The 26,720-nt window shown below is 36.8% G+C and overlaps 1 protein-coding gene across 2 annotated transcripts in view; it reads right to left on the bottom strand.

The window, feature by feature from the left end:
• Positions 1-26,720, bottom strand: part of PREX1 (phosphatidylinositol-3,4,5-trisphosphate dependent Rac exchange factor 1) — a 124,713-nt gene that overhangs the window by 33,004 nt on the left and 64,989 nt on the right. Inside the window, exons 15-26 of one of the 2 annotated variants that reach the window (XM_029286219.1) lie at positions 23,689-23,831; positions 21,801-21,893; positions 13,654-13,802; positions 12,987-13,072; positions 12,642-12,778; positions 11,140-11,332; positions 10,478-10,485; positions 9,482-9,655; positions 6,177-6,338; positions 4,668-4,878; positions 3,226-3,502; positions 1,190-1,393 (exon numbers count right to left, since the gene is read on the bottom strand). In XM_029286219.1, coding sequence (XP_029142052.1) covers positions 1,190-1,393; positions 3,226-3,502; positions 4,668-4,878; positions 6,177-6,338; positions 9,482-9,655; positions 10,478-10,485; positions 11,140-11,332; positions 12,642-12,778; positions 12,987-13,072; positions 13,654-13,802; positions 21,801-21,893; positions 23,689-23,831 — 1,837 coding nt within the window. Of the gene's footprint in view, positions 1-1,189; positions 1,394-3,225; positions 3,503-4,667; positions 4,879-6,176; positions 6,339-9,481; positions 9,664-10,477; positions 10,486-11,139; positions 11,333-12,641; positions 12,779-12,986; positions 13,073-13,653; positions 13,803-21,800; positions 21,894-23,688; positions 23,832-26,720 lie in introns of both variants that reach the window. The other variant, XM_015826438.1, reaches the window with a different exon arrangement.

Here is a 26,720-nt window from a genome sequence, read left to right as displayed (position 1 = left end):
CTCCTTCCAGCTGTTTCACTTTGCTGGATAAAAGGGGGGAATTCTTCCTCCTGACCTTACCTGACCTGCCTGAACCTTGAAACCAAGTTGTAAGTTGATCCTGTGACAGACATATGAACCATGTCTAATTATTGAGGACTTTTGCAAAGGATGCACTTAAATTCATGCTGTACCATCAACAATTACAGACTGGTCAAACCTACCACAAATGTTCTATGAGGCTCTGTAAAACATTCAAGTCCTCATTCTATAGAAATAGTGTTTCTATAAATTTATATACTGAATAATAATATACAAGATACTTATATAGTAGTTGATTTTAGACAATCAGTGCTTTTCCAGGAATTGACAAGACTAAAAAAGAGATGATTCTTGGCCTCAGGAGAATAGGACTCAAAAAACTCCTGAGAAAATCAAACTAACTTTCCCTAGAGATGTTACATGTCCTCTATATCAGAAGAAATACTTCAGAGATCTAGAAGAATCATGAATATTGTGTGGAACAACTATATGTAATGATACATACATTCTTACTATATAGAAATGGTCATATTTGATGAAACTGAAGAATAGTGAACTTTAAACTTCGTTCTTTCTTTCTTTTACTTATAGCAAGGGTCCCGAACCCCTGATCCATAGTCCAGTACTGAACCTTGGCTCATTAGGACCTGGGCCACACTCCTGGCAGGGAAGTGCACAACAGCACGAAGCTCCACTTGTGTAAGCAGCGTATGTACGAGTGAAACCATTCCCCCCCCCCCCCGTCATCGCTGGTCCACAGAGCCAGAACTGTTGGGGACCACTGGCTTATAGAATATACATGAGGTATTCCTTTGTGTTCAGAACTTGGTCAGATTTTATATACATTGTATGTATGTATGAATTCCTCCATAACGAGAAGAAATATAGTAGAGGGCAAAGGGACCTTCTGTACCACTCTCATACAGGTCATTGTGTAACAATAGTCCACAGGCACAAAGGCACAAATATGTAGTTTTAAGCAATTATGTGTACATATACTCAGAGTCCATAATGCATTTTCATTGTTTCCAAAATGAAACAATGGGTTTCATGATGAAAATAATGAATGAATATAGTTGTCAGAAGTTTCAACTTTTCTAAGCTGCCCTTCATTTTCTTCTTCATATCATTTGACTTCCTTCCGGGCAAATGGTTTTACGGAACTTACCTGTAAGAATCTCTGAAACTTATTGTATCATGCCCAGAGTCTTCCTGGTCTTCTTCAGATACTTTGAAGCACACCTTCTTCATGCCATGCTCTGCTTTGTCAATGTCACTTTCATCTGCAACCAAAGAAGTGGAGGACATCTCCTCTGTGGAAGGAGGCTCACATAATTCATCTGCTGTTGGTTCTGTTATAGTCGACAAAAGCCTACAAGTATAGAAAATGTTATAATAAGAAAGGTAAACACTTACAATTATTTTGCTAAGCTACATAGGCTCATACAGAATGGAGTTTTGTAAAGTCCCATATGAACTTCATTTTTTAAAAAACAGAACATCTGCACTAAAGTGCTGACTGAAGCTAGGACTTGGTGAAAGCATTATGATTCTGAAATGTCTCTCTTGAGGATACTCAACTGTGTGTTTATTCATTTTAACTATGAAGGTGGCAACCTTATTTGTCCTAGTATTTAATAGATCATGTTTTAATTGTTGCTGTCAGCACTTTGGGTAGCTTTCAGATACCATGCTACAATCTTGCAAGGAGGCAACCTGTAAGTATGTTGAGCTGAACCCTTGTGAATCTGTATGAATTATAACTCAATTATAACTTAACCTTATAACCTTGAAATATATCTAGGAAGTATTATGGAAGAAAGACCCTACAACTGATACCGGAAAAAAATCTGTTTTGGAGAGAAAGGCGAGACAAATGACACACTTAAAGTTCATTAAATGAAACATTTTTATAAAAGAATTCAGGGAGGAGGAGAAGTGATGTGAAAATATGCTTTTGTTTGTAACAGGCACACAGAAATAGGAGTACATTTTAATCTCTGCAAAATATTTGTGAAGCATGTAAGATTTAGCCACCCAAACAAATTCTATCAGCAAAATCTCATTTTCGCATGGAATAAAAAACAAAATGAGAGATGGCATCCTTGCAGATTGATGTAATTAAAATTATTTGAAAGTATCTAATTCTGCATGAATGTGCATTGAATTTCTCAGAACTGATGCTGACAATCTGTAATCAAACACAGGTGGTCCTCGGATTATGATTGGTTGCTTGGCAACTGTTCAAAGTTGTGATGGACCAATGTGGGGCTACTTATAACCCAGATTCAAATTTCCAATGCTTAGGCATCTCCTGCAGTCATGTGACCAAATTTTGGGCGCTTGGCAACAATGCCACATTTACAGCTGTGGCTGCATCCTGGTGTTATGTGACTGTATTTTGTGACCGTTTTGCACAAACCTGGCACGTACTTCCTGCAAAATTGTGCCCATAGTGAACCATCGCTTTGCTTAACTACCACAGTGTTCATTAATAATTGTGGCAGTTGTTTTTATGATCACCTCGACTGCTTAACAACCACTACAAAACAGGTCATAAAGCTGGGCTAGTCATGACTTATGACTGTGATGGGCAGGCTCCATTGCAGATTGTGTTGCTATTCTGTGACCTGCCTAGAGTCAGAAATCAATGTGAAAAGCAAATGGTTTTATTTATTTTTTAATTATATTTAAAACATTTGTATAGCTATCCAATTTAAAACCAGGCTTTAGGCAGCTTACAACCTAGCAATAAAGTCAATATATGCAGGTGGTTCTTGGCTGGTTCTATTTGTTTAGCAACTGTTTGAAGTTATAACAGCACTGAAAAAGTGACTTACAACCAGTCCTCGCACTTACGACATCCCCACAATCACATGATCAAACTTTGGATGCCTGGCAACTAGCATGTATTTGTAATGGTGGCAGCATCCCAAAGTCATGTGACTGGCATCTGCAATCTTTCCAGCCATCTTCCGACAAGCAAAGTCAATGGGGAAAGTAGGATTCGCTTAACAAACATATGATTCACTTAACAATTGCAGTGATTCTCTTAACAACCAGGGCAAAAAAGGTTGTAAAATTGGGCACAACTCTACTGCCTTGCTTAGCAATGGAAATTCTGGTCCAAACTGTGGTCGTAAGTCGAGGACTACCCTATAACAACACCCCCCAAAAAAACCAAATCCCCACTAACCAACGTACTTATGTATCTGAAGGACATATTGCTTCATTTCCTTAATTGCTACATCTAGCTTGTTGAAGAGCTGCAAGTAGGAGTCTTGTATCTCCCGATCTTCTTGTTTCAACAGAAAAGCAAGACCTCTATCTTCCTGAGTGGTTCCTCCATTCTCTTGCCCATAGTAACCATCATACTGTCCATGTGGACTGAGATCTTCATTTTCTGGAGTCAAACACCTCCATGATGGCGCAGCCATAGTCGTGATGCAATGCTGAGTGTATGAGACGGGATTTAAGGTTCCTGTTAAACATTAAAAAAAACTGTTCAAGCTAAAACCACTGCTTTTTAAAGATGAGCATTTGAGTTACTTCATACGTTCAATAAACTGTTTTTCAAATACACTGAGCAACAGTGCCCTATTATTAAACTGGTTGTTTTTAATGCAAAATAAAATGCAATCAAATTGAAGGTGTTTGATGGAATTCTTAAATAATTAGTTAAGCTTTAAGATTATAGGTGAGTGTCGGTAGAGACTGTTGCAAACAGACCATTAAAAGTACTTTACCCCAGAAGAACATAGGAAGTTCCTTGAGACACTACTATTTTCTATGTTAATGATGAAAAAGTGGAAGATGTTTCGCATGCAAAAAAAATCTGAAAGTATCCCTCTCTCCCTAAAATACGAAAGGTCTGTTGCTAATTTGAGTCAAATAACTGTCTGGTTTACAGCAGCTTTCTATATAATGTCAAAACAATTGTGAAATAATAAAGGCAAATAACACGATTGGTTGATGGACATAATTTAGAAATAGAGTGATAAAGAGTTCTGTTGTAATTTTTCTATCTAACCACTGAAGAACCTCTGAAGTCTTAGTAAAGAAATTATCTGAAATTCATCAAGACCATCAGAATTTTATATGTGATACATTTCAACTATGTATATAGTTGAAACTAACAGAAAGATAATAAATATATGGAAGCGTATCAGAGCTCCCTTAACAGTTAATTAGACCAATGAACTTCCCTTCCCTGGTGCCAGTATTTCAGTAGCTTTTGCATTATCAGGAAATTTCTCAGAAAAATGCATTAGAAAATAGCAATTAAGCTATTTATTTAATTTTCTGCTTACAGATTTCAAGCCTTGTGGCCACAAGAGATATGCACTATGATGGATCTCTTTTAGTCATTCAGTATCTTTTAAGCCAAGAAAACATTCCTTCTAAATAAGAACAGGGAAAATCTATTCCAATCTATCTATTGTCATGTGAAGGATACTAACTATGCTCCATGGACAGTCTCTGCACTCCCTATGGACTTCCTATGACAGTCAAATATTCTGATGTAAACTTCAAAGCCTATCTGACATTTTAGCGGAACTATTTTTTTTTAAGGCAATCTTAACTCCAGTCAATCATTTCACTCCAGGGGAAGATAGAGGACTACAGGTCCTATTGTTATTAAACACCTTGTTCTGGGTCAAGGCCAATAATCGAAGGCTTCCGCCCAATGCGAATGCTGAATGACCTTCCTGTTGAGGTAATGTTTTTGGGGTATGACACCTCCATGAGGTTAATGTGGCAGTTGGTAGGGCAGAAATCCATGCTGCACAAGGGGTGAAGCTCTGTTGTGGCTCGTTTGAAGGATGGACTGACTTTCATTTTCAATTCATCTGCAAACTAGAGAAAGAAAAAGGAGCGTTAGACCACTATTATGAACACACTAATTAATAAAGAATCATGTACCTGAGATCTTTTTTTCTTCTATAATCACTTCACCCACCGGAATAATTTATTTCTGTGGCTCTCTTTCAATAATTGAAAACCGTTCTTCATATATTTTCTCCTCCAGTCCCCTAATCGTCTTTGTTGCTCTTCTCTCCACTATAGTGTCAACATCTTTTTTATATCGTGGCAACCAAAACTGGATGCAATATTCTAAGTATGGTCCTACCAAGGCATTATGAAGTGGTATCAACACTTCATGTGATCTTGATTCTATCCGTGTCCCAGGATAATGTTGCAGGATCCAATCTGGGTCGGTCACCAGAACCAGAGGTTTACTCTTCTGAGCTTTCGGACTTCTTGTGCTGGAGCCCCCATCCTCGGGGAACTTCTCGCTAGCAGGATCCTGCTAGAGAGAAGTTCCCTGAGAATGGGCTCCAGAATGAGTCTGAAAGCTCGGAAGATTAAACCTCTGATCCCAAGTGCTGACTTAGATTGGATCCTTGATTCTATCCCTCTATTAATGCAGCCTACTGACTCATATTTAAATGATTAAGTGAGTGACTCAAGGAAAAAAAATATTTTCACAAGAATTATGTAAATCGATGTTGCAAGTTGCTCGTAAATTCCAGGGGACAACGACTCTGACCAAAAGAGCTGTGGTAGAATATTGATCTGCAAATCAATATAATTGAGAGGGCCACAAATGTAACAATGGTATTAGACTGTTTTTCAGTTTGGTGAAAAACCTCAAATGCTGAGTGATTCATTCTTTAAAAAAAGTAAGTCATTCTTAAAAAAAGGAAACTCCAAAAGAAAAGGGAAAAGTAGATGGATCTAGATGTATAACAGCAATTTTTAAAAAATATGCTAAATGTCAATAATCACCTATTTGATGGAGAAAGCAGTTCGGGGACTAAACATATCTAATTAATAGGCAATTCAATTTTGTAGTTTTAAATGTTTATCCAAAGGCTGTTCAATGTATGACTGGTGATGTTTTATAATCAGATGCTGGTATGAATTTGCCTGCTCAATAAAATAAATAAACTGTGTGAAAATTGAAACTATTGAATATGTACACTTCTACCTCACAAACCTTGCTGTTAAGGACCTGAAAGCATACATTAACAGAGTAACAGAGTTGGAAGGGATCTTGGAGGTCTTCTAGTGCAACCCCCTCCTCAAGCAGCATACTAGTTGAAGTCATCACTATGCTGTGTGGCACATGAGATTGTGCATTATTATCCTACCTCTTGATAACTGGCAATTCTTCTGCTGATGCTTTCTAGCTTTGTTTCACAAATATGACGGAACTCATATTGTGGCATGGTGACCACTGCATTGCTGAGGGACATGAGCCTCCTGCAATTCTTCACAAAGTTGCTGTCGTCCGTTGCAAAAGCCTCCAAAATCTAAAGCAGGAAAAATATATAGATTTCCTTGGTTAGGTTATTGTGACAAATGTTGCTAAGCACACATAGCATTGGAATGTCAACAAAACTGCACCTTTCCAAAGAAAACATATCAAGTAAATATGATTCTTTCACCCTTTGAACAATAAAATAAATGCTTGGGCTAACATTTCTACTGGAGTACACTTCAGCAGAATGCATTTTTCCCAAAGTAGGTGCCTCTTTGGTTGTTCCCCAAAGATCCAACTTTCATAAAATAAATGGCATGAGTCCAAGGTATTTGACAAGCCATCTTGCCCTAATGGAACTGGCTCATCCTATTCGTTTCAGAGGAAGAGGACTACTTTGGATCTCATCTGCCGAAGAATTTTGGTTGGCATGGTCCAAGAGATCCTTCCGTGTGGCTGCGGCCCCCACTCTTTGGAATATTCTGCTGCCAGAAGTGAGACTGGTTCCCCACCCTCCTGGTCTTCAGGAAGAACATTAAACCTGGCTCTGTCAGGTAGCCTGGGGGCCCAGATATGGATGTTATATGTCGAGGTGGAGGTGGTGGACCTCGGGGTGCTGATGGGATAGAGAAGGTCCCCACCCCTGTGTCATCTATCCTCTTGGTTTTAATCTCAGTTTTTTTATTAATTTTGATCATTTTATATTATCATTTTGTAAGCCACTCAGAGTTGTTGCAACAGTGAGATGGGCAGCAGATAAATTGAATGAATGAATGAATGAATGAATGAATGAATGAATGAATGAATGAATGAATGAATGAATTAATTAATTAATTAATTAATTAAAGCACTAAGTATCTCATCTTATTAAAAGCTCTATCTGCTTGGACAGAGAATTCTCTTGCTGTTTCATGCAGGCAAATTTCCTCTTTAATGCAATCCAACCCCTTGTGAGATGTCTGTTACAAAATCTTTTAGGCAACTGTATGCATGTCGCATGAATGGTTTTTGTTTTCTTTTTCTTTTACAGCTTTTAAAGTGAATCTCATACCTTTAATAGTTTAAATTTATTGTAATTGTTGTTTTAATTGTTGTAATCTACTTTGAGAGTTACAATAATGGGAAATAGCACAGAAAGATAGTAACTGAATATCTAAACAGGGTTGTTACTGATGGGTGATTCTTAATAGAAGTTTTAAATGTTTCAATTGCCTCTCACTGATCACAAGTGTAACATGAAAACTGTGATAATAGGAAAGGCTATTTCCCCTTTCCACTATTTCCAAGAAGATCTGACTATTCCCTAGGAATCTTTATTAATACTAGAACTCCTTTATGAAAAAAGAAAGTCTAAAAATATTCTACAAATAGGTTACTAGTTACTTTTGCAATTAGGCCATAAATATACAGAAAGATGATTACACTTTGCTGCAAGCATCGCTTTCCATCACATTTCCATATCTCCACTAAAATTTTAAAAAAGACTATACCAACTGAGCAATAAAAATTTAGATAGGCACAGTGATAGCACCTACTTGTTACTACTACTAAACACCTTTAATGCTGTACACATATTTCTGTTGAAATTGCACTAATTGCAAATACCTAAATTTGTAACCCTTCCTCTTCCTATTTTAATATGCTTTCAGAAAAGGCTTCAGAAGCGTATCAGTGAAAGTAACACAGTCCCTGCATTCAAAATTAGATTTTACTAAGTCATAACACAGAGGGGGAAAGGGTTGTTTTTTAAAAGGAAAAACAAACTGACGTCTTGATTTTTGGTACTCTTCTGTTTTAATTTGAGAGTCTGTGTGAAATACTATACAGCAAATGTAACTACCAATCCACTAGATGCTTATTTAGAACAAAAAATCATGGATTTATTGTCCAAAAAGTAGAATTACAGTATAATGGCCACCTAGCTGAGTAATTTTTTAAAATTGTTTGTAGCCTATTTTCCACAGTCTAAAAATTTACTGGGCCAGGTGACGAACTTGAAGCATATTTATCTGATTAGTCAATAGAATGGTGGTCAACTTAAAAACAATCTTCCACAACATGACAACTAATGGCATACATTCCGCATGCCACAAATTCTACAGTTTACTGTATCAACTCTGACCCTTCCTAAAAGTTCAGGGAATATGTCTTAATCAAAGGCTTCCAAAGCTCAGCAAGAGAACCATTCATTTTTCTCAAACTTTGGTCTAGCCGCTGTGGTTCCTCCTTTCATACAATAATTGCTAGATATTGTTGCAATGTGTGGGTCTAGCATTGTTTGACACAAGACTTGCAGGAGTATATTATAACTATACACACCATCTTTATCTCTTCTACTTACTTCAATCTGGAAGATGTCAAATGGTAGGGTGCAAAATTGGGCTTTCACTGTTGATTGCATGTAATTGATTGGATTGCTTCTCTAAAGGCTGTTTTTCAACCCACTGCCCTTAATGTGTTGGTGTTAACCACAATACAGCTATTAGTCACCCCTTAATTCCAATTTCCTTGATTGCATATTTTCATCAAACAAAGGCATTCTTATTTAGGAAAGCACTGTCAAGCTGAACTTTTAATGTTTATGTTGGACTGCTAAAAAGTCTTCTGAGCACACTGGTTTTAGGCCTAGTGTTTCAACCTATAACTAAGATTTTTAATTTTATCAATTTTTTTTATGATAGCCTTTGTATACTTCACTTTTGATACTTTGGAAACATTTTATCAATTAATGCTGTAATGTGTCTTTTAATTTTTTTAAAAAATGTAGATTAATATCTTCCTCATTCTGCATTGCTAGTGCATTTTCAACTGTCTGTTAAAACACAAAACCTGTATCACTGTATAGTCAGCTGTTGCAATAAAAACACGCAAACTTCAGCTATCGAGACTTCTGCATTGTCAGGTCCCACAGTTTTCAGCTGCAGAAAGCCATATAAATGAAATAGCTGGAGTTTGTTTTTACCAAGTTAATATCCTTTCTCCATGGTTACTCTCTAGCTCTGGGCAGCTCTTATTCCAGAGAGAAAAATCTTAAAAGCTATGGCCAAATATTAAAATATCTGCCATCAACAAAAACTTCTATTTAGTGAAACCTGCATTTTAATCCAATTTTACTAAAATGTATTACTTTTACTCATCCTTAATCTCCAGACACAGGAAAAGGAGAAACCTGAATTGAGAAAATAGAAAATAAACCTTTGCTGTGAGGATGAAGGACCCTCTCGGTTCAATGATCTTCTCCAGGACAAAACACTTGATTCCAGCAGTGCTGACGTATTCATAAACAACAGCATGTTCTAGGTGGACATTGTCCACTGTTAGACTTATAAGATGGGCATCTTCTCTTATAATTAGAGGAGAGTCAAAAGTCTGAAGGGACAAGCCTGAAAATCAAAGTTTAATTACTACAATACTTCAGAAACAAACATAAGACTGCAGTCTGTATAGCCTGTTGGCACAATGGAACAGTCCGTCTTTGTAGAAATTGCATGTAGTATGCATGTAGGTGCAGTTTATTTATTATATATTATTAGTTATACTTTATTTACTCTCTTCATTTATGAGTTTCATAATAAACACATAGGGACAAATCTCAATGGTATAACCATAAAATATTAGTCTTGCTTGTTGATTTTGATTCCCTTTATAAACCAGTAAGACTCACATGAAGCTCGGGAAACACTCAGTGATAAAAGATATGCAAACATTTGGAACATCTGAAAGTGGCAAGTTATATTTCACAGAACTGTGGAGCTCAGTTACAATCTGAACCCAGCTTTCCCAAATGTGCTGTTAGGATTGCCCAATCCAATCACAGCGATTTTATCATATATAATTTAAAAGTTTTACCTCAATGTTTCCTCCTCTTCTGTCACAAATTAAAAATTTGCCTCCCAACTATGAAGGGTGACATTGGGTGGATCATATCTCTTTTTGGTAAACATTTGGTTTTACAGTAAATAAGAAAGTTTGGTCTCAGTGAAGCTGTGTAATTCCTTTCAGAGGGAAGCCACGTAGACAAAATATCAAACAGGGATCAGATGTCTTGAATAAACTTCTCCTTTTTTATCTGGCTCATAGTTATAGCCCTTTTCTTGACAGCCTTCTTGTTAAGAATCCCACAGATCAGTGGCAAGTATATCACTTCCAATTTAGGTAACCAGCTGAGACAGGCCTGAGCTGGCATCCTACGTGGCACACTGACTACAATAATTCTGTTTTTAAAAATACTGCAACCACATTGCTCAATATGACAGATGCGGACATGCCAAGACACTATGTAATTAGGTGGTTTGTGGCTTGGCATTGCAGCTACCAAATCAATTATCCTGCACCATCACTTCCAGGAGATTAGTGATTTTCTGTAGTGTGCAATTGATCTACCTGATTTCTTGCTACTATCTCACTTTTGTACAGAAGCAAGAGGCCTGTGTTACACCAGCAAAAGATAATAGTATTTTTCCATTTGCTTCCAGAACAGGTTCTAAATTGACTGGAAATATATTAAAAAAAGTCCCATGCAAACGATTTCAGCACTTTATTACTAAATAATCCACAGGTGTCTGGAGTAGTTATATATAATTGTTTTTCTCCTTGCATCAGTAGTTGTTTTCTTCTCATAACACCATTCCCTGAGATATATAATTCAAACATATGAAACTACTTTACATTGAGGCCTACTTTCTTTGGAGTGGTTTAGAAATTCTCTGTTTGTTTGTTTGTTTGTTTGTTTCTTAAGGGGATATGGCAATGCCCACACTGGAAACTTCTGAATGTAAACCATGTAATTCATCATTCAAAAAGAGATTTTCCCTTTTGAAAAGAAAGCTACCCAGGTCACTTTCTTCATTAGCATAGAATAAGTTTTCCCATACCTTCTTCCTGCTGGCTGTCATTAAGGGGATCAAGATCTGAATTTTCTTCAATTGAGAGGTTTCCTTTATGCATTTCTGAATGACTTCCATTCAGGTATGAGTTTGAAGCTGCCTGAAGAGCTCTCTCCTCTTCAGCATCTTCATGCGTTCTGTAAACCCACTGGTAGAAACCCTTTCAGAAAAGTAGGAATAACAGAGTAATTCACCAAGTACTGGCTTTAAAGAAGATTTACTATTGGTTATGTGTCATTGTATGTATACTGACTTGATTTTGTTTTCTTTTAGCTTGGTTGTTTGGTTGGAGAGGTTTCATTAGCAGACTAAGTAACATCATTAATGGAGTTTCCTACTTATTTACAAGTAGTTCTCAACTTACAGCTGACCACTTAGTGACCATCTAAAGTTATGACGAACCTTATGACCAAGTTCCAAAATTCCAATTGCTGTTCCCCACACACACAAGGTCACATGTCAGGCGCTCAGCATTTACAGCCATTTGTAGCAACCCACATTTTTGGTGACATTTAATTCCAGTTTTTGGCAAAACTGGGCCAAGTGAACCATTCATTTGCTATTAACTGCGGCTTTAACAATACTGCCATTTGTGTAAAAAGGGTCATAAAAGCAAGTCAGTCTTGTGGATAATTCTATATATGACCATCACAACTTACGGACGTCATGTGCAGGCTCCGTTATAATTGTAAGTTGAGGACTACCTGTGTATTGCAATCTTGGTGAGGGAATGATCTGTCCCATGATTCCTTGATTAGGGTACTGTTTCTTTCTTGATCTGGTGCTGTTTCCTGGGTTGCTTCCTTTTTTGGCTTTTGATTTTACCTTTTCTAAAAAGTTACAGACATGGGGTTTACCCTTATATGTCTGCTGATGACTGTCTGAATGCTAATCTTTCAGAAACTCCTTTACACCTTTGGACTTGGCTTAGTCTACAATGTCGACAGTTTTTCCAAGACATAAATAACCAACTGTATAACCCCTACAGAAACTAAGTTAAGCCTTCTGCATTTGTACTCATTTTTCCCTTTTTCTCTTGCTTCACCTTCCCACAAAACAGCCAATATTCTTCATTACACCATCTGGAATAAGAGAATAGCAAACCATTCCTGAATCAAAACCTCTGTATGTGTTGTTATCTGTCTTTGTACATTGCCAGGAGTTGATCTCAACTGGAGGAAAGCTTCCCTTTTTAATTTATAAGGAAGAGCACAAACAAATCCAGGGCTTTGTTAGCAGGGTTTATTCTTGCAAACTAAAAGGGAAGTTATCTATTGTATCTGTTAGAATACTTGTGACTGAAAGAAATATAAGGATTTTTATTTCTGAACAACTGAAGAAAGGATTTATTTAGCAGATTAGTTTTCATCACGAGATATTTTCTTTTTCCTCTTCTCCCTTCCCAAATCATTGTAAGAAAACACACTGTAAGAAAACCCATCCCTTCCTTCACACACCTACTTACTCACCAGAAATTCCTGCTGCCTGTTCCTGTATGATGAAAAATGATCCAGAACTTCAGTGTAATTTTCATTCATCACATTATTTCCATTTACTTTCAGGACACATTGGCCTGGGTGAAGCCCCAAAGCTGCTGCTTCTGATCCTTAAAGGGCAGACAGGAGAATCTCTTCAGATTTTCTCAATAACAGGATAGATAGATGATGCGTTTACATAATATATAAAAAAACACAATGTAAAATGTTGTGCTTTTAAAAATATATTTCCTTGTTAATATTTTTGAGATTACAGCTTAATGTTATCAACAAGTATTCGTGTTATCAACAAGACACATGTCGATATTCTTTCCTTACCTCTCCCCACAGCATGGACATAGGGTGGTGCTTCTCCGCATATCTGGAAACACAACGTGTCATTGCAATCTGGAATTTTGATAATCCTGCCAAAAATTAAGAGAATTATATATAAGAAAAACTTCTTGACTGGCAAGGGATAGATATTATGTTCTGTTTAAGTTATTCTATGTAAGTGAAGATCTAGGGGTATATTCTACAGGGAATTCTCTGACTAAAAAGTAAAAAATCAATCGCAGCTCCTAGTATGCTGTTTATTATAAGTGAGACTACCAAAATCAACAGACTATCAAAAGTGAAATAAAAGAATAAAGAAGCACTAATTATCAGGAACATGCTATTAGAAAGCTCTATACTAAAGATGTTGAATTAGAGAATTATTTCATTATTGTTAAAGATATGTTTTCCCCAATTCAATTTCAAGCGTATGTTTAAGCTATTAAATCAGACTCATTGGATAAACCTTGTGTAGTCTCTTTTATGGTTAACAGAAGACAATGAGTCATGCTTTTGGAATCTAGATTTATAGTTGCATTTGTTCTCTGAATGAGGGGCACAAGATTATAAATCTATTATGTCCATATCCACATGTGTTCTCTCTATCTCCCTTGGAATATGCTTCCCACAACTAGAACCATCTCATGGCTGCATTTTTCTAGGATCTTACTCTTTAGATTTGGTGGCCACAAGAAGTCGAAGAGGCCGCCGAGAGCAGAAAGACTGGTTTAAGATGGTCTCAACCTCTTGAAATGAACGCAGGAACACAAGATCCTCATTCATGGAATAAATTTTTCGACCAACCTGCAAGCCCGCCATCTGAAATGATGCATAAATATTACAAATTGTGCCACACTATTACGCGTGTGAATTAGAACACAGAAGATAGTTAATTAGTATGTCTTTTCCCCAAGTTTTGCTTTGGAGATCTCTATTTTCTGGAAAGCTTATCAAGAACTGAAATATATAAACAGGTAAGCTTCTAGGGGGAAAAATGACCAAATTTTGATGTAATGAAAGTCTGACTACTGTAAGAAAGCATCAGGTATACTTTAAAACATTCTTGTTATCTCTGGGGCAATGATGAGACAAAAAAAGGGCTCTCAAGAATAAGAACAGAAGGAACTATGCCTTAAAACATACACTGTGACAACACACTATGTTCATGGAATATGTTCTGACATTCCTTTGTCAACAGATTTGCTTTGATGGACCTAATTGGAAAATAACCAGGAAATACTAGGGTCGGGGGTTAAGAGTGTGAAGACAGAAAATAAATTCTGGAGATTAGTATTGCAAAATTACTTTCAAACTGTTGCTAAAGAAAACTACAAGGACATGTCTATGAAATCAGCAGGATGCAAACTCAACTCAAAGGAGACTTTATCTTGGGAGAAGAAAACTATAAGGGTGACAATGGAAAAGAGTCCAAAATCAAAGTTTCATTCTAGGTTTGATATCAATTAATATTTTTGGATTTACTGAAATTACTGCCATCTTCTTACCAATTCTATAGATAACTTTCAACAATTTACAAAAAGAACCAATGCACAACCATGCACTTGGTAAATAAGCTGCAATGCATAAGTGTACAATGCATTTAGAAACAAACTGGAATGTCAAAAAACTGGCAACAAATTTAAAACGATGCATTTAATTGAGATAGTTATCATATTTCCTGTTTCAATTCCTAATAACCAGGTATAGTTAGCTGGATGTTGGCTTTCTATGTTAGCTTTTGCATGGACATAGATCAAACAGTTGTTAGATACAATTAAATTAATTTTCAGACAGCTGGTTATCAAATGTTTCTTCAAAGCAGAGAAGTAAACGTGTCTGGAGAAAAAAAACCTCTTGATTTGTTTCTTCATCTTGACGGACTGTGACTGTATTTAGTATGAAACACACACAGATGAAATATCAGAATAAATTCCATCAAATAGACTTATTCAATCATCTACAGCGCTAACAATTTGCCAGAGTTGAAAGCATTTATTGACAAGGCTATATAATAATAATAATAGTAAAGTTGGAAGGGACCTTGGAGGTCAACTAGTCCAACCTCCTGCTCAAGCAGGAAACCCTATACCATTTCGGACAAATGGCTGTCCAGTCTCTTCTTAAAAACCTCCAGTGTTGGAGCATTCACCGCTTCTGGAAGCAGGTTGTTCCACTGGTTAATTGTTCTAACTGTCAGGAAGTTCCTCCTTAGTTCTAGGTTGCTTCTCTCCTTGCTTAGTTTCCACCCGTTGCTTCTTGTCCTGCCTTCAGGCGCCTTGGAAAATAGCTTGACTCCCTCTTCTTTGTGGCAGCCCCTGAGATATTGGAACATTGCTATCATGTCCCCCCCTCGTCCTTCTCTTCATCAAACTAGACATACCCAGTTCCAGCAGCCATTCCTTATATGCTTTAGCCTCCAGTCCCCTAATCATCTTTGTTGCTCTTCTCTGTACTCTTTCTAGAGTCTCAAAATCTTTTTTACATCGCGGTGACCAAAACTGGATGCAGTATTCCAAGTTTGGCCTTACCAAGGCATTGTAAAGTGGTATTAATACTTCACGTGATCTTGATTCTATCCCTCTGTTAATGCAGCCTAGCACTGTGTTGGCCTTTTTGGCAGCTGCAGCACACTGCTGGCTCATATTTAGGTGATTGTCCACTAGGACTCCGAGGTCCCTCTCACAGTTACTACTACTGAGCAAGGCACCCCCTATACTATACCTGTGCATTTGGTTTTTCTTGCCTAAATGTAGAACCTTGCTTTTTTCACCATTGAATTTCATTTTGTTAGATAGCGCCCAGTGTTCAAGTCTGTCCAGATCCTCCTGTATCTTAAGCCTGTCTTCTGGAGTGTTGGGTATTCCTGCCAGCTTGGTGTCGTCTGCAAATTTGAAGAGTTCCCCATCTATCCCCTCATCCAAATCGTTGATGAAGATGTTGAAGAGCCCTGGGCCCAGAACAGAGCCCTGGGGCACCCCACTACACACTTCCCTCCATGTAGATGTGGTTCCATTGAGGACCACAAGCTGAGTACGGCCAGTCAGCCAGCTATGGATCCATCTGGTGGTGGTGCTGTCTACCCCACATTTTTCTATCTTGTCAAGTAGTAGGTTGTAATCTACTTTATCAAATGCCTTACTGAAGTCCAAGTAAATTATGTCCACAGCATTCCTCTGATCCACTAATTTTGTCACTTGGTCAAAGAATGCAATAAGATTTGTCTGGCATGATTTATTTTTGACAAACCCATGTTGGCTTTTAGTAATGACTTTGTTTGCCTCTAGGTGTTCGCTGATTCGTTGTTTGATTATTTTTTCCAGGATCTTCACAGGTATTGAGGTCAGGCTGATAGGTCTGTAATTTCCTGGGTCCATTTTTTTTCCTTTTTTGTAGATGGGAATTACACCAGCTCTTTTCCAGTCCTCTGGTAGTTCCCCTGTGCTTCAGGATCTTTGAAAAATATAGTTCAGTGGTTCTGAGATCACATCTGCCAGTTCCTTGAGAACTTTGGGCTGTAATCCATCTGGTCCTGGCGATTTGAACTCGTCTAGGTTGGACAGGTGCTCACTTACCATTTTCTTGCCTATCTTAACTTGTGTTTCTATTCTGTTTTTTATGGCACTATTTTTGATAGGTTGGTCTGTTTTTTCCCTTTGTATAAAGACAGATGCAAAAAACGAGTTAAGTAGTTCTGCTTTCTCCCTATTGCTTATCACCTTCTTGCCACTTTCACCCACTAATGGACCAATCATTTCCTTCACTTTTTTCTTGTTTTTTACATGTTGAAAGAAGCGTTTTTTTTGTTATTTTTGACTTTGGTCGCAAGCCTTAGTTCATTTTGAGCCTTGGCTTTCCTCACTTCATCTTTGGAGGCTCGGGCTATTTGCTGATATTCTGACTTAGTTATGTGCCCCTCTTTCCACTTTCTATACTTGTCCTTTTTATGTTTCAATTTGTCAAAGAGTTCTTTATGCAGCCATGCTGGTTTCTTTTGAGAGCTGTTATTTTTCCTCTTTGTTGGTATTGTGCTAGACTGGGCTTTTATTATCTTCTTGAGTTGTTTTCCCCTTGAGGATTCTCATCCATGGAATCCTTCCCAGCCCTCTCTAAGTTTATTGAAATTAGCTCTCTTGAATCCAAAACTTCTGCAGAAGCCTGAAAAAGGTACAAAGGTATTCAACTTGAAAGGAGGTTTCTAGATTATTGGAGAAGTATCAGGAGTGATTTAGTTTTGGATCGGGACATTTTTCACCTCCCCATAAAATTAGTAATTGGTTTCTTTTGGGCTTGAGCACCCAGTTGGAGTATAAGGATAGTAATAATGTTGTCCTAGGTGATTGCAAATATTGAATAATTACTAAAAATTATAAATTATTTTGAGCATACTAAAGAATTTTATAAATGTCATTACTACTAATTGTTATTGAGGACCCTAGCCTGTGAAAGCTGACTCAGGACAGAATCTGCTGCAGTTTATACTGTATTTGTATTTTATTGGCATTGTACTGTGTTGTACTGTACTGTATTGTATTCATATAATATAGCCAGTTTCATGTAGTGGTTAAAGTGCTGCCTGGGAACCATGAGATTGTGAGTTCTAGTTCTGTCTTAGGTATCAAAGCCGTCTAGGTGACTTTGAGCCAGTAAGTATCTCTTAAATAAATGACTGCACATTTTCAACAAAGCAAACTAATGGATTAAAGCAGAGGGATTCTTGGATTGAACATTGCATAGGAGTTGAGATTACAAGAAAATCTGCCTACTGTACCTTACAGGTAATCCATTTGTTTAATGAATGTTCGAAGTTACAATGGCACTGGAAAAAATGACTTTGGCCCTCACGCTTCTAACTGTTGCAGCATCCCCATGGTCACCTGATTAAAATGTATGGGCTTGGCAGCCAATATCCCACAGTCATGTGATCACCATCTATGACCTTCCTAGCCAGCTTCCAACAAGCAAAGCCAATGGGAGAAGCTGGATTTGCCTAATGACGGCTTAATTCACTTAATAACTGCAGTGATTCACTGTGTTCTGGAAGCACAATAAAAGTCAGCTATAGAGACAGCATGACGTATGTCAATATATATATATGGAAGGAAAGCATCCATAATGTGGCCATGAAAGAATGCCTTCACACTTCCTCTATATAGCAAAAGGATCCACTTATAATTCTGATAATATTCAGTGACAACAATATGTAGAAATTCAGAAAATCAGAAAGAGCATGAATACTTTTTCAGGGAAATGTAGAGATGTTGGTTGTTTTCCAAGATGTTCTGAGTTGAAAGGTGAGTTATTGTCTTGTTTTCTTTTTATATATTGCCAGGAATCCCAACCAATTGGGGCATTTATTACTGTTGCACATAAATTAATGAAATAACTAGAGGTTACCCCAAGACCAATGCCAATTTATTATTTTTGTGGGTAAGCACATTTGGACTAACATGCAGTACACATAAACAAGAAAGAACAATAAATTTTCATGGATTTTTTTCTAAAGATCTACAGAAAGGTTACAGGGGAAACTGTTCATTTTTGAAGTCTTATTGGAAGAATTTTAACCCTTAAGATATACATAATATTTTGTGTGACGTTTCTTCTATAAATAAGAATTACATTTATTATTAAAAGATGTCCCTTTCTACTAGAATAAAATTCCAGGTCAATCATATGCTTACATCTTATTTAATTTCTCAAAAAAGATGCCTCAGTTAACTTCAGAGTAGTATGAATATTTTTTTAAAATACTTTGTATTTGATACCAAGAATGAGCAAGGTTTTCTAATGAATTTTGGAATTTTTAGAGAAAAAACAAACAAACTCACAATCCTAACATTTTTCTCAGTCATAAATAGATTCCTGGCTCATGGTCACCATAACCACAGTTATGCAAAACAATAAAACTTCCAGAATATAATATGCAATTATGCATCCACTACATTTTCTGTAATTTCTCCTGGATTTCAAATATGTTTTCTGAATTGCTTGAGGTACAAAAGACTATATAAATGAGTCCATATCTCATTTCCCTTGTTAGTCATATAGTGCCAATAAACATTATTTAATGTGGCATTTATAATCATATAAATATCACCAAGATTTTATAGCTTCCAGTCTTCAACCTGGACAGCATTAAGCCATCAGAGAGGTATTAACCAATGATTTATACCCACTTAGCTGTTACTTTTGCCTGATGCAAATATCAAAAGACAATTAATGACCTCAAGAATTGAATAAAATATTATTATCACAAGGTTTCAAATCATGGACAATTGAGCCAAAGACTCATAGCAAAAATTTAAGGAAAGAAAGCAAAAGGTTTTTTGGAATGTTTTTTAAACCTTTTTTTAAAAAAAAAAACATGCTTGCCAAATTGTGTGCAATGATAGCCTTTTCTGTTCCCAACAAAAACCTTTTAATAGAAGACTGTCCTGTGAAACTGATTAGTCAGCCAATGGTTTATGGAGAAGTTCGGCTCTTAAAATACTTTCTAAGCAGGTATCATCAACCATGACAAAATAGATAATCAAGCACAACCTTCTCCAGTCAAACGACCTCTAGATGGATTGAAGTACAACTCCCATTATTCCCACTCAGGGTGGCCAATGTCTACACATAGGAACTGTACTTCAGTCTTTCTTCAGGGTAATAGGTTGTAGAATGTGGATCAAGCACAATCATTTACAGAAACTGGTTAGGATACAGAATGTTGCCCTTAAAAATCTAAGCAGGTCTCGGCATGCTTAGCAAAAGAAAAGATAACCATCCAGTATTTCCTTCCCTCTATGCGAGAATAATTCATCTCATCATCTAATCATTTCTTGTAAACAAGGGACTTTTTAGTGAGAGACCAATGGGAGCAATAGTCAAGTAATGTTTGCAAGGAGAGGATCTACCTAAGGTTTGGTTCAGCATTTGAAATGATTATATTAGTGAAAAAATATCATTCTTTCAAGATAGTCAAACAAATAATTTAGCTCAGTTTCATAGTAAAGATCACATTTTCCCAAGCTCATGGCCTCCAGGTGTTCACAGTTAGTTTTTTAACCCTTTTATGAAATTGGAATACTGCATCCAGTTTTGGTCACAATACAAAAAAGATGTTGAGGCTCTAAAAAGAGCACAGAGAAGAGCAACAAAGATGTTTAGGGGTCTGGAGGCTAAAACATATGATGAACAGTAGCAGAAACTGGATATGTCTAGTCTAACCAAGAGAAGGACTAGGGGGTGACAGGATAGCAGTCTTCCAATGTTTGAGAGAATGTCACAAAAAACAGAGAGACAACCAAAGCACCTGATGGCAAGGCAAGAATTAAACTTATGAAAACTTATCAAAAAGAGATCCAACCTAGAACTAAGGAGAAATTTCCTAAGAGTGAGAACAATTAATCAATGGAACAGGTTGCCTCCAGTAGTTGTGGGTGGTCCATCACTGGAGGCTTTTAAGAAGAGATTGAATAGCAATTTATCTGGAATGATATAGGGTCTCCTGCTTGAGCTTGGATTAGAAGACCTCTAAGATCCCTTCTAACTCTGTTATTTGGTAATCTGTATTTTGTATATAGACATAACATCTGAGTCCTTCCTTGGATTATAGGCAGCCCAGAACACTCCTTGGTTTACTGAGTAATTTGAGGATATGAAGTAAACAGATATACAGCTAGACCAGAGTTACACTGCACAAGTTCACTTACTGTGTAGTAGTGCTGGTATCAAAGAGGGCTTATTTTTCCACCTTCTTTGTCTCCTCAATGAACATCTCACATACACATATACTCATCTCATGGTCTTACATGCTGAGATATTCAACATATGCTGCACCTTAAAATTTCATTTTATATTTTTGTTTTCCACCTTTTCAATATAAGTCCAGCAGGTGTCAGCACTTTGCTGATCTTGTCTGAACTTCAAAAGATAAGCAAGTCAGACCTGGCTATTCGACAGCTCATTAGGCAATCTTTTCGGTCTAGTGTGCCTAATGGTACACTAGACCGAAAAGTTGCAGGAACTGGAAAAAGACAATAGCCAACCAGTTCCACACTGTTGTTAAAGTAACTACATAAACATGTCCATATAATCATCAAGAGTTGAATATGATTCAAGGGAGTTTTTCTTATTTCAAATGCTCTGCTGTGCATGTACTCTCAATTATCAGTGTTATGATCATCAGAAAATGATTATTACTACCATATATAGTATTTTAATTTCCAGCTGTCACACTTCTTTTTCTTAAGAACCCTATAAGCATTTCATTGAAAGCTGGTGATCAGGATCTCTTGCAGCATTTTATTTTTAACTTCAAAGTAATTATGAAGGCTATCAATTTAATGAGGAAATAGCTCTGTAGGTGGGTTGTGGAGTTAACCCTTTCATTTGATTCTCATTTCCTGATCTTAATCCTTTTTCCTAAGATATTAATCGCTCTGCCACAGAGAAAAAAGGCAAACCACTTCCAATGTTTGAAGATCGAAATGCAGATTCATAGCAAATAGCTTCACTTTTACAAAAGGGTACATTATTCTGGGCTTTTATTGATCACTTCAACTAACATTCACAACCTGATGCCTTTCAGATATGAAGGCTTACTGTTTGGGAAATGAACAAAATTTTAGTCCCAACATACCTGACATGTACTAAGTTGACAGCAATTCACTGAATTTTTCTGCAAAAATGCTAGATCCAAGGATGCAAAACCTTTCGGTATACCAAGGCAGTTTAATGAATGAGGCATTCAAAATGCTACGTGTTTTACCATTTTTTAAAACACATGAAACTCTGCAGATCTATTTGGGGTTACAAATCACAAGTACTTACCTCTGCATGTGAACCCCGGTGAACAGACTTTACCACAATGGCTTTGTTCTTTTCTTCTATGTCAAATCCATAGTCATCCTCTTCTGGAAGAACCTAGGACCATATTAAAAAATAAAATCTTTAACACATAAAGGGATTTTTTTTTTTTGCAAAAAAGATCGATCTGGTTCCAAAGAGTTTTGCTATTTCAATTCTTTCTTCAAAACTTCAACATCAACTGAAGACAAAATATTCTTCATTTCTTTCCATTACTTTACATTACAAAATCAGTACACTAAAAACTTAGAGGAGAATCATATTCTTCTTTAGCCTTTAATGATATAGTTTTACTTATTTTTTTTCCTGAATGATGGAGATTTTTTACTGAAGTGATTTGTTAAGGAAAGCTGCATCCATACTAGTAGAAATGCAGAGTTTTAATTGCTTCTTGTTTCAGCTCCGTAGGTATAATTGATGCCTTCAAAACAGTGACTGGCATGCAGCTCAGATCAAAGATAAAAGCTGCTGAGAGCTAAACTAATAGTGGGCATGATAATTTCATGTTTGTACAGGGTCTTAATCAAATTATGGATTAGGATCGTTCTTAATCCAAATTATATCAGGAAACATTACTTCCTGCAAAAGCCTTTTTTTAGCTAAGATCTTTGGATGAAGGCCTGTTCTTCCCTGGTAATTAATTTCAGGTATCTTTACTTAGCAATCATTTGTCAGCAACTGTTAAAAGTTACAATGATGCTGAACAAATGGTAGTTACTAGCTGTTAAGTTCTAGAGCAGGCATATCAAACTCGCAACGTCACATGACATCACACGACTTTTCCCCATTGCCGGCAATGGGGTGGGTGCAGTTTTGGTGTGATGCATCTGGCCCGTGGGCCGGCAATTTCACATGCCTGTTCTAGAGTCAATTGACTCTAATAAGGAAACTCATCAATTTGATTTTTATTTGAGAAGATTTTAGAACCATTTGAAAATGCACCAAATGATTTTTTTTTGTTCTTTTTCCAAAGTTATGACTACAATTTAACAAAACTCATGTGGAAAAATCCTCAGCACTGCACTGTTGGGATGTTAACCAGAGCAAAATATTTTTAAATATGATATACTGGTGATTTACTTAATATAAAACAATTTCAGCATAAATAACCTTTGATTTTAAATTCCCTTCAAATCTAAAACAGAGTTCCACAAAGTTAGTATTAAATGTAATCTCAGCTCATTTGTGCAAACATTTATTTGTATATCCATCTAGTTTTTCATTAAATTTAGCAGAATTGTAGAATAATATTTCATCCACCTGAAGAATCATCGCTCAGTAGTTATAACTTTTAATAAAAGTCTATTCACAAAAGTCTATCCATCTTAAAGCACTATGCACGGTTGTACAAGCCAGTTCATATTTAACAAATTTATGTAGGTGCTAATGGCCTGGTTTAGAAAAAAATCAAAGTTAACTATTTTTTAGGTAAGCTACTTTAGATGATATTAAGAGTCAACTATCAGTGGTTTATGCTGTCTACAAATGTCAGTTTCTTCATGTCTAAACCACAGTGATAGGAAATTTAATCAGATCAACAAGTTAGTTTCTGCCTCTTTCCAAAACTGGGTCTCCTATAGCAATTCCCATAAGCCAAGTGATGCAACTTATTCCTCCATGGAAAAATGTACAATTATTCTTGGCTTCTGAAGTGAAGCCCGTAATAGGGTAGTCCTCAACTTATGTGAAATATACATTCGTTTTTTCATAGAAGGATGCAGTTGAAATACCTCTCTAGAAGGGTCCAGAGATGAGATTTTGTATTTACAACAGATTAATTGGTACCAATGTGTCAGAATAGCAAGATATTTAGTTAGAATTGAATACATTTGTCTGGATTTATTTTTCTTACCAGCAGACTTTTAGCTAAGATGTTTTCAATAAGCTTGAAGTCATTTCTCAGAGGCTTACTCTTGGAATTTGTACCTTCCATCTCCTCATCAGCATGAAAACGGAAGTACTGAGACTCATCTCTGAATTCACTCTTCTCCAGTACTTGAAACCAAAAAGTGGGAAGCAGGAAAACATGCCATTACTTTCATAAATCTATATGAATCTACAAATATAGTCACAGTCTGAAATTAATGTCAGCCACTGCAATCTTAAAGTTCACTTGTCTATGAACAAATCACCAACAGGAACATCATAGTAGCTATATTTGGTTTCTAAAGAATCCCTCTTCCTTAAATGTCTGAGATTGGGTGCTGAACTTTGGGTTATGTCCATGAACAGGATCATTTTTCATTGAAAAGCATTACGTTACATCCTGAGATAATTCTCTGAAAAAGCTTTCCAGAAGCATGTGCTTTGTCCTATCTGGGTGAAAGAAAAGCTTTTAAAAAATTAAATCAAATTAACAATGTTTCTTTCTGAAAAACAGACAATTGACACTGTAGTTACAGAGAAAAACTCAGTGTGAAATTTAATAGGATTCCTCCAACATAAACACAATGTTCAAAGCAAGTTTTTGGCTTAAATCAGTTCCTTCCCTTTCCTTATCTCGCTCCCCATTTTCAAACTATAAATTGATGGTTTGTGTCCTGCTAGCCCCCAATGGGAAAAAGTTGTTCTCTTTGCATCATGTCTGACACTGTGTCCCTGCAGCTAGGCATGAGCCTGGCTTTTACACTGCTGACACAGAATCTAAAATATCCAAGGGAGGACACAAAACAACGGCTGCTTTTCATCCATTGCTTGGAAAAATTCCAATTGGTAAACATAGGTCCATTGTGAGGTTTTCAAAGACCAGCCCATTTCATGAAAAACTGAAAATGGACATAGTGCTAAATTTACTTCTCAGCTGCAGCTCTTCTCCTTCAGCACTTTTGAAGTCATTTACTTGTCTGAAATGCGTCAACCCAGTTTGAATATGGAGGTCATATACTAATAGCTTCAGAAGTAGTATTATCTATGAAAGATATATAAAAGAAATGAACAGATGCATTGCTTATCACCCATTTTTATAGTTTACTCAGATTTACTGAACTGGTCCTAACCAGTCCTAACCGGTCCTACTGAACTGGTATCATATAGGGAGAATCAATTTGGTGTAGTGGTTATAGGCACTGAGCCTGAAATCATGTGTTCTAGTCCTGCCTTAGGTATGAAGCTAACTGGGTGACTTTGGGCCAGATACCCTCTATTAGCCCTAAGGAGGCACCACTAGAAAACCACTTCTGAAAAATATTGCAAGAAGTTCACTTGCCTTTTGGAAAAGCATCTTTGGGACCTGGATGATTGAGAATCTCCATAGACATATTGCAAGAAAACTGCATGGACTTGCCAAAATTACCATTTGGTTGCCAAGAGTTTGACTTGAAGGCACAAAAATAAGTATCACATTGCCCCTTCTTGCAGTTATTTCATTAGACATTCCATATTGACATGATAGTAGCCTTTCCAAAGCTGGACAAAAGTTGAACTATCATTGTCATAATTCTTAGACCTGCGAATTATGGGGACTATAATCTAACTCCTCTTATGGGTAAATAAATCACAATAGGCTGACACAGAATAGGCTCAAATTATTTTCTCTATTTCTCATGTTCAGCAATGAATATGGGAGCTCAGGCATCCCAAACAGCACCTTCCATGAGACTGGGGTATCAATAAGCTTGGGGAAAACCTGAAGTCTGAATAAATGAAAAATATTACATAGATGATGGAGCAGAGAGTCCAAAATAACCTAATAAGGGAAATGGAACCAAACCTAAACAAAGGACAGAGCAGGTTCAGTTCCCAGCATTCAAGCCCAGCACCAGTTAAATGGTAATGTCCACAGCCCCTGCAAGGTCCAGTGTTGATATTTACCTTGATGCCTTAAAACCTTTAGCGCAGGTATCCATGAAACCCCTCTGCGCTTTGTTCCTGTTACTATTAATACAGGGATGGCTGCAAGTGTTGTAAGAGTAGAGGAGATGATTCACCAGAAGGCCTGCCAGCACCTCTGATAAATTACTGTAGGTTACACAGCATAAATTGGAAATGTCCCTGCCTAAGGCCATAGAGGAAAGCTGGAAACTGTGCTGGAGTACAAAGATCAGTGGTCTCATAACCTCAAATACAATGTAAATGGTCATCCCATTAATAACATGTAATTCTTTGGGGGAAGGGCCTTTAGTTTATTATTAAAGTATACATATGGCATGCTGGGTAAAACCATGCTTATAAAGTATCTTTGCTAATTCAAAAGAACATTGTAAGAGAATAAATGCCAGTTTGCTCAAGAGGAGGTTCAAAGAATTTGGCTTTCTAGGAAATGCTCTCTGTATTTCTTAAATTTGTTTCTTTTTTTCCTATTTTTCCTTCGAATGCCCAGAATACAATAGTTATCGGGACAAGAATTTACAGAGAAGTGGAAAATAAATTATATTAATTAAAGCTGCCTGAAAAGATGCCAGAATAATCTGAAGCTGTTGTGTCTTCCTGTAGTTCTAGTTTATTGCAGAGCAAACAAAGAAAACAAAGACTCTTGATGTGTGTGGAAGAATTGCCTTTCATTTCATGGAGCTTTTGCTGCACACTGAAAGACATTAGTATACAGAGAAACCTTGGAAGTAAAATCCAAGCTGAATATACGTCTCTTATCTAATAATATCCCTGATGAGTTTGTGTTCTAGATGGAGGGTTATGCTATTTATTGTTTACATTTTTAATTCTTTTAAAAAAATATTTATTATTTTTTAAGAAGAAAAAAATGAACATAAGCAAGCAAAAGGAGAAAAGAAAAAAAAGAAAAAGAAAATGATTCAGAAACATACAATCTATAAGACAGGGGTGTCAAACTCGCAACGTCACGTGACGTGTCGCGATGTATAGCAACTTTTTTGCCATTGCCGGCAATGGGGTGGGCGTGGTTTCGTTATGATGCATCCGACCCGCAGG

Source organism: Protobothrops mucrosquamatus, unplaced genomic scaffold (genome assembly GCF_001527695.2).
Source record: "Protobothrops mucrosquamatus isolate PMUCROS unplaced genomic scaffold, P.Mucros_1.0 scaffold3141, whole genome shotgun sequence".
Taxonomy (NCBI): Eukaryota; Metazoa; Chordata; class Lepidosauria; order Squamata; family Viperidae; genus Protobothrops; species Protobothrops mucrosquamatus.
Note: the sequence above shows the minus strand (reverse complement) of the source record. Positions and strands in the feature narration are given on the sequence as shown.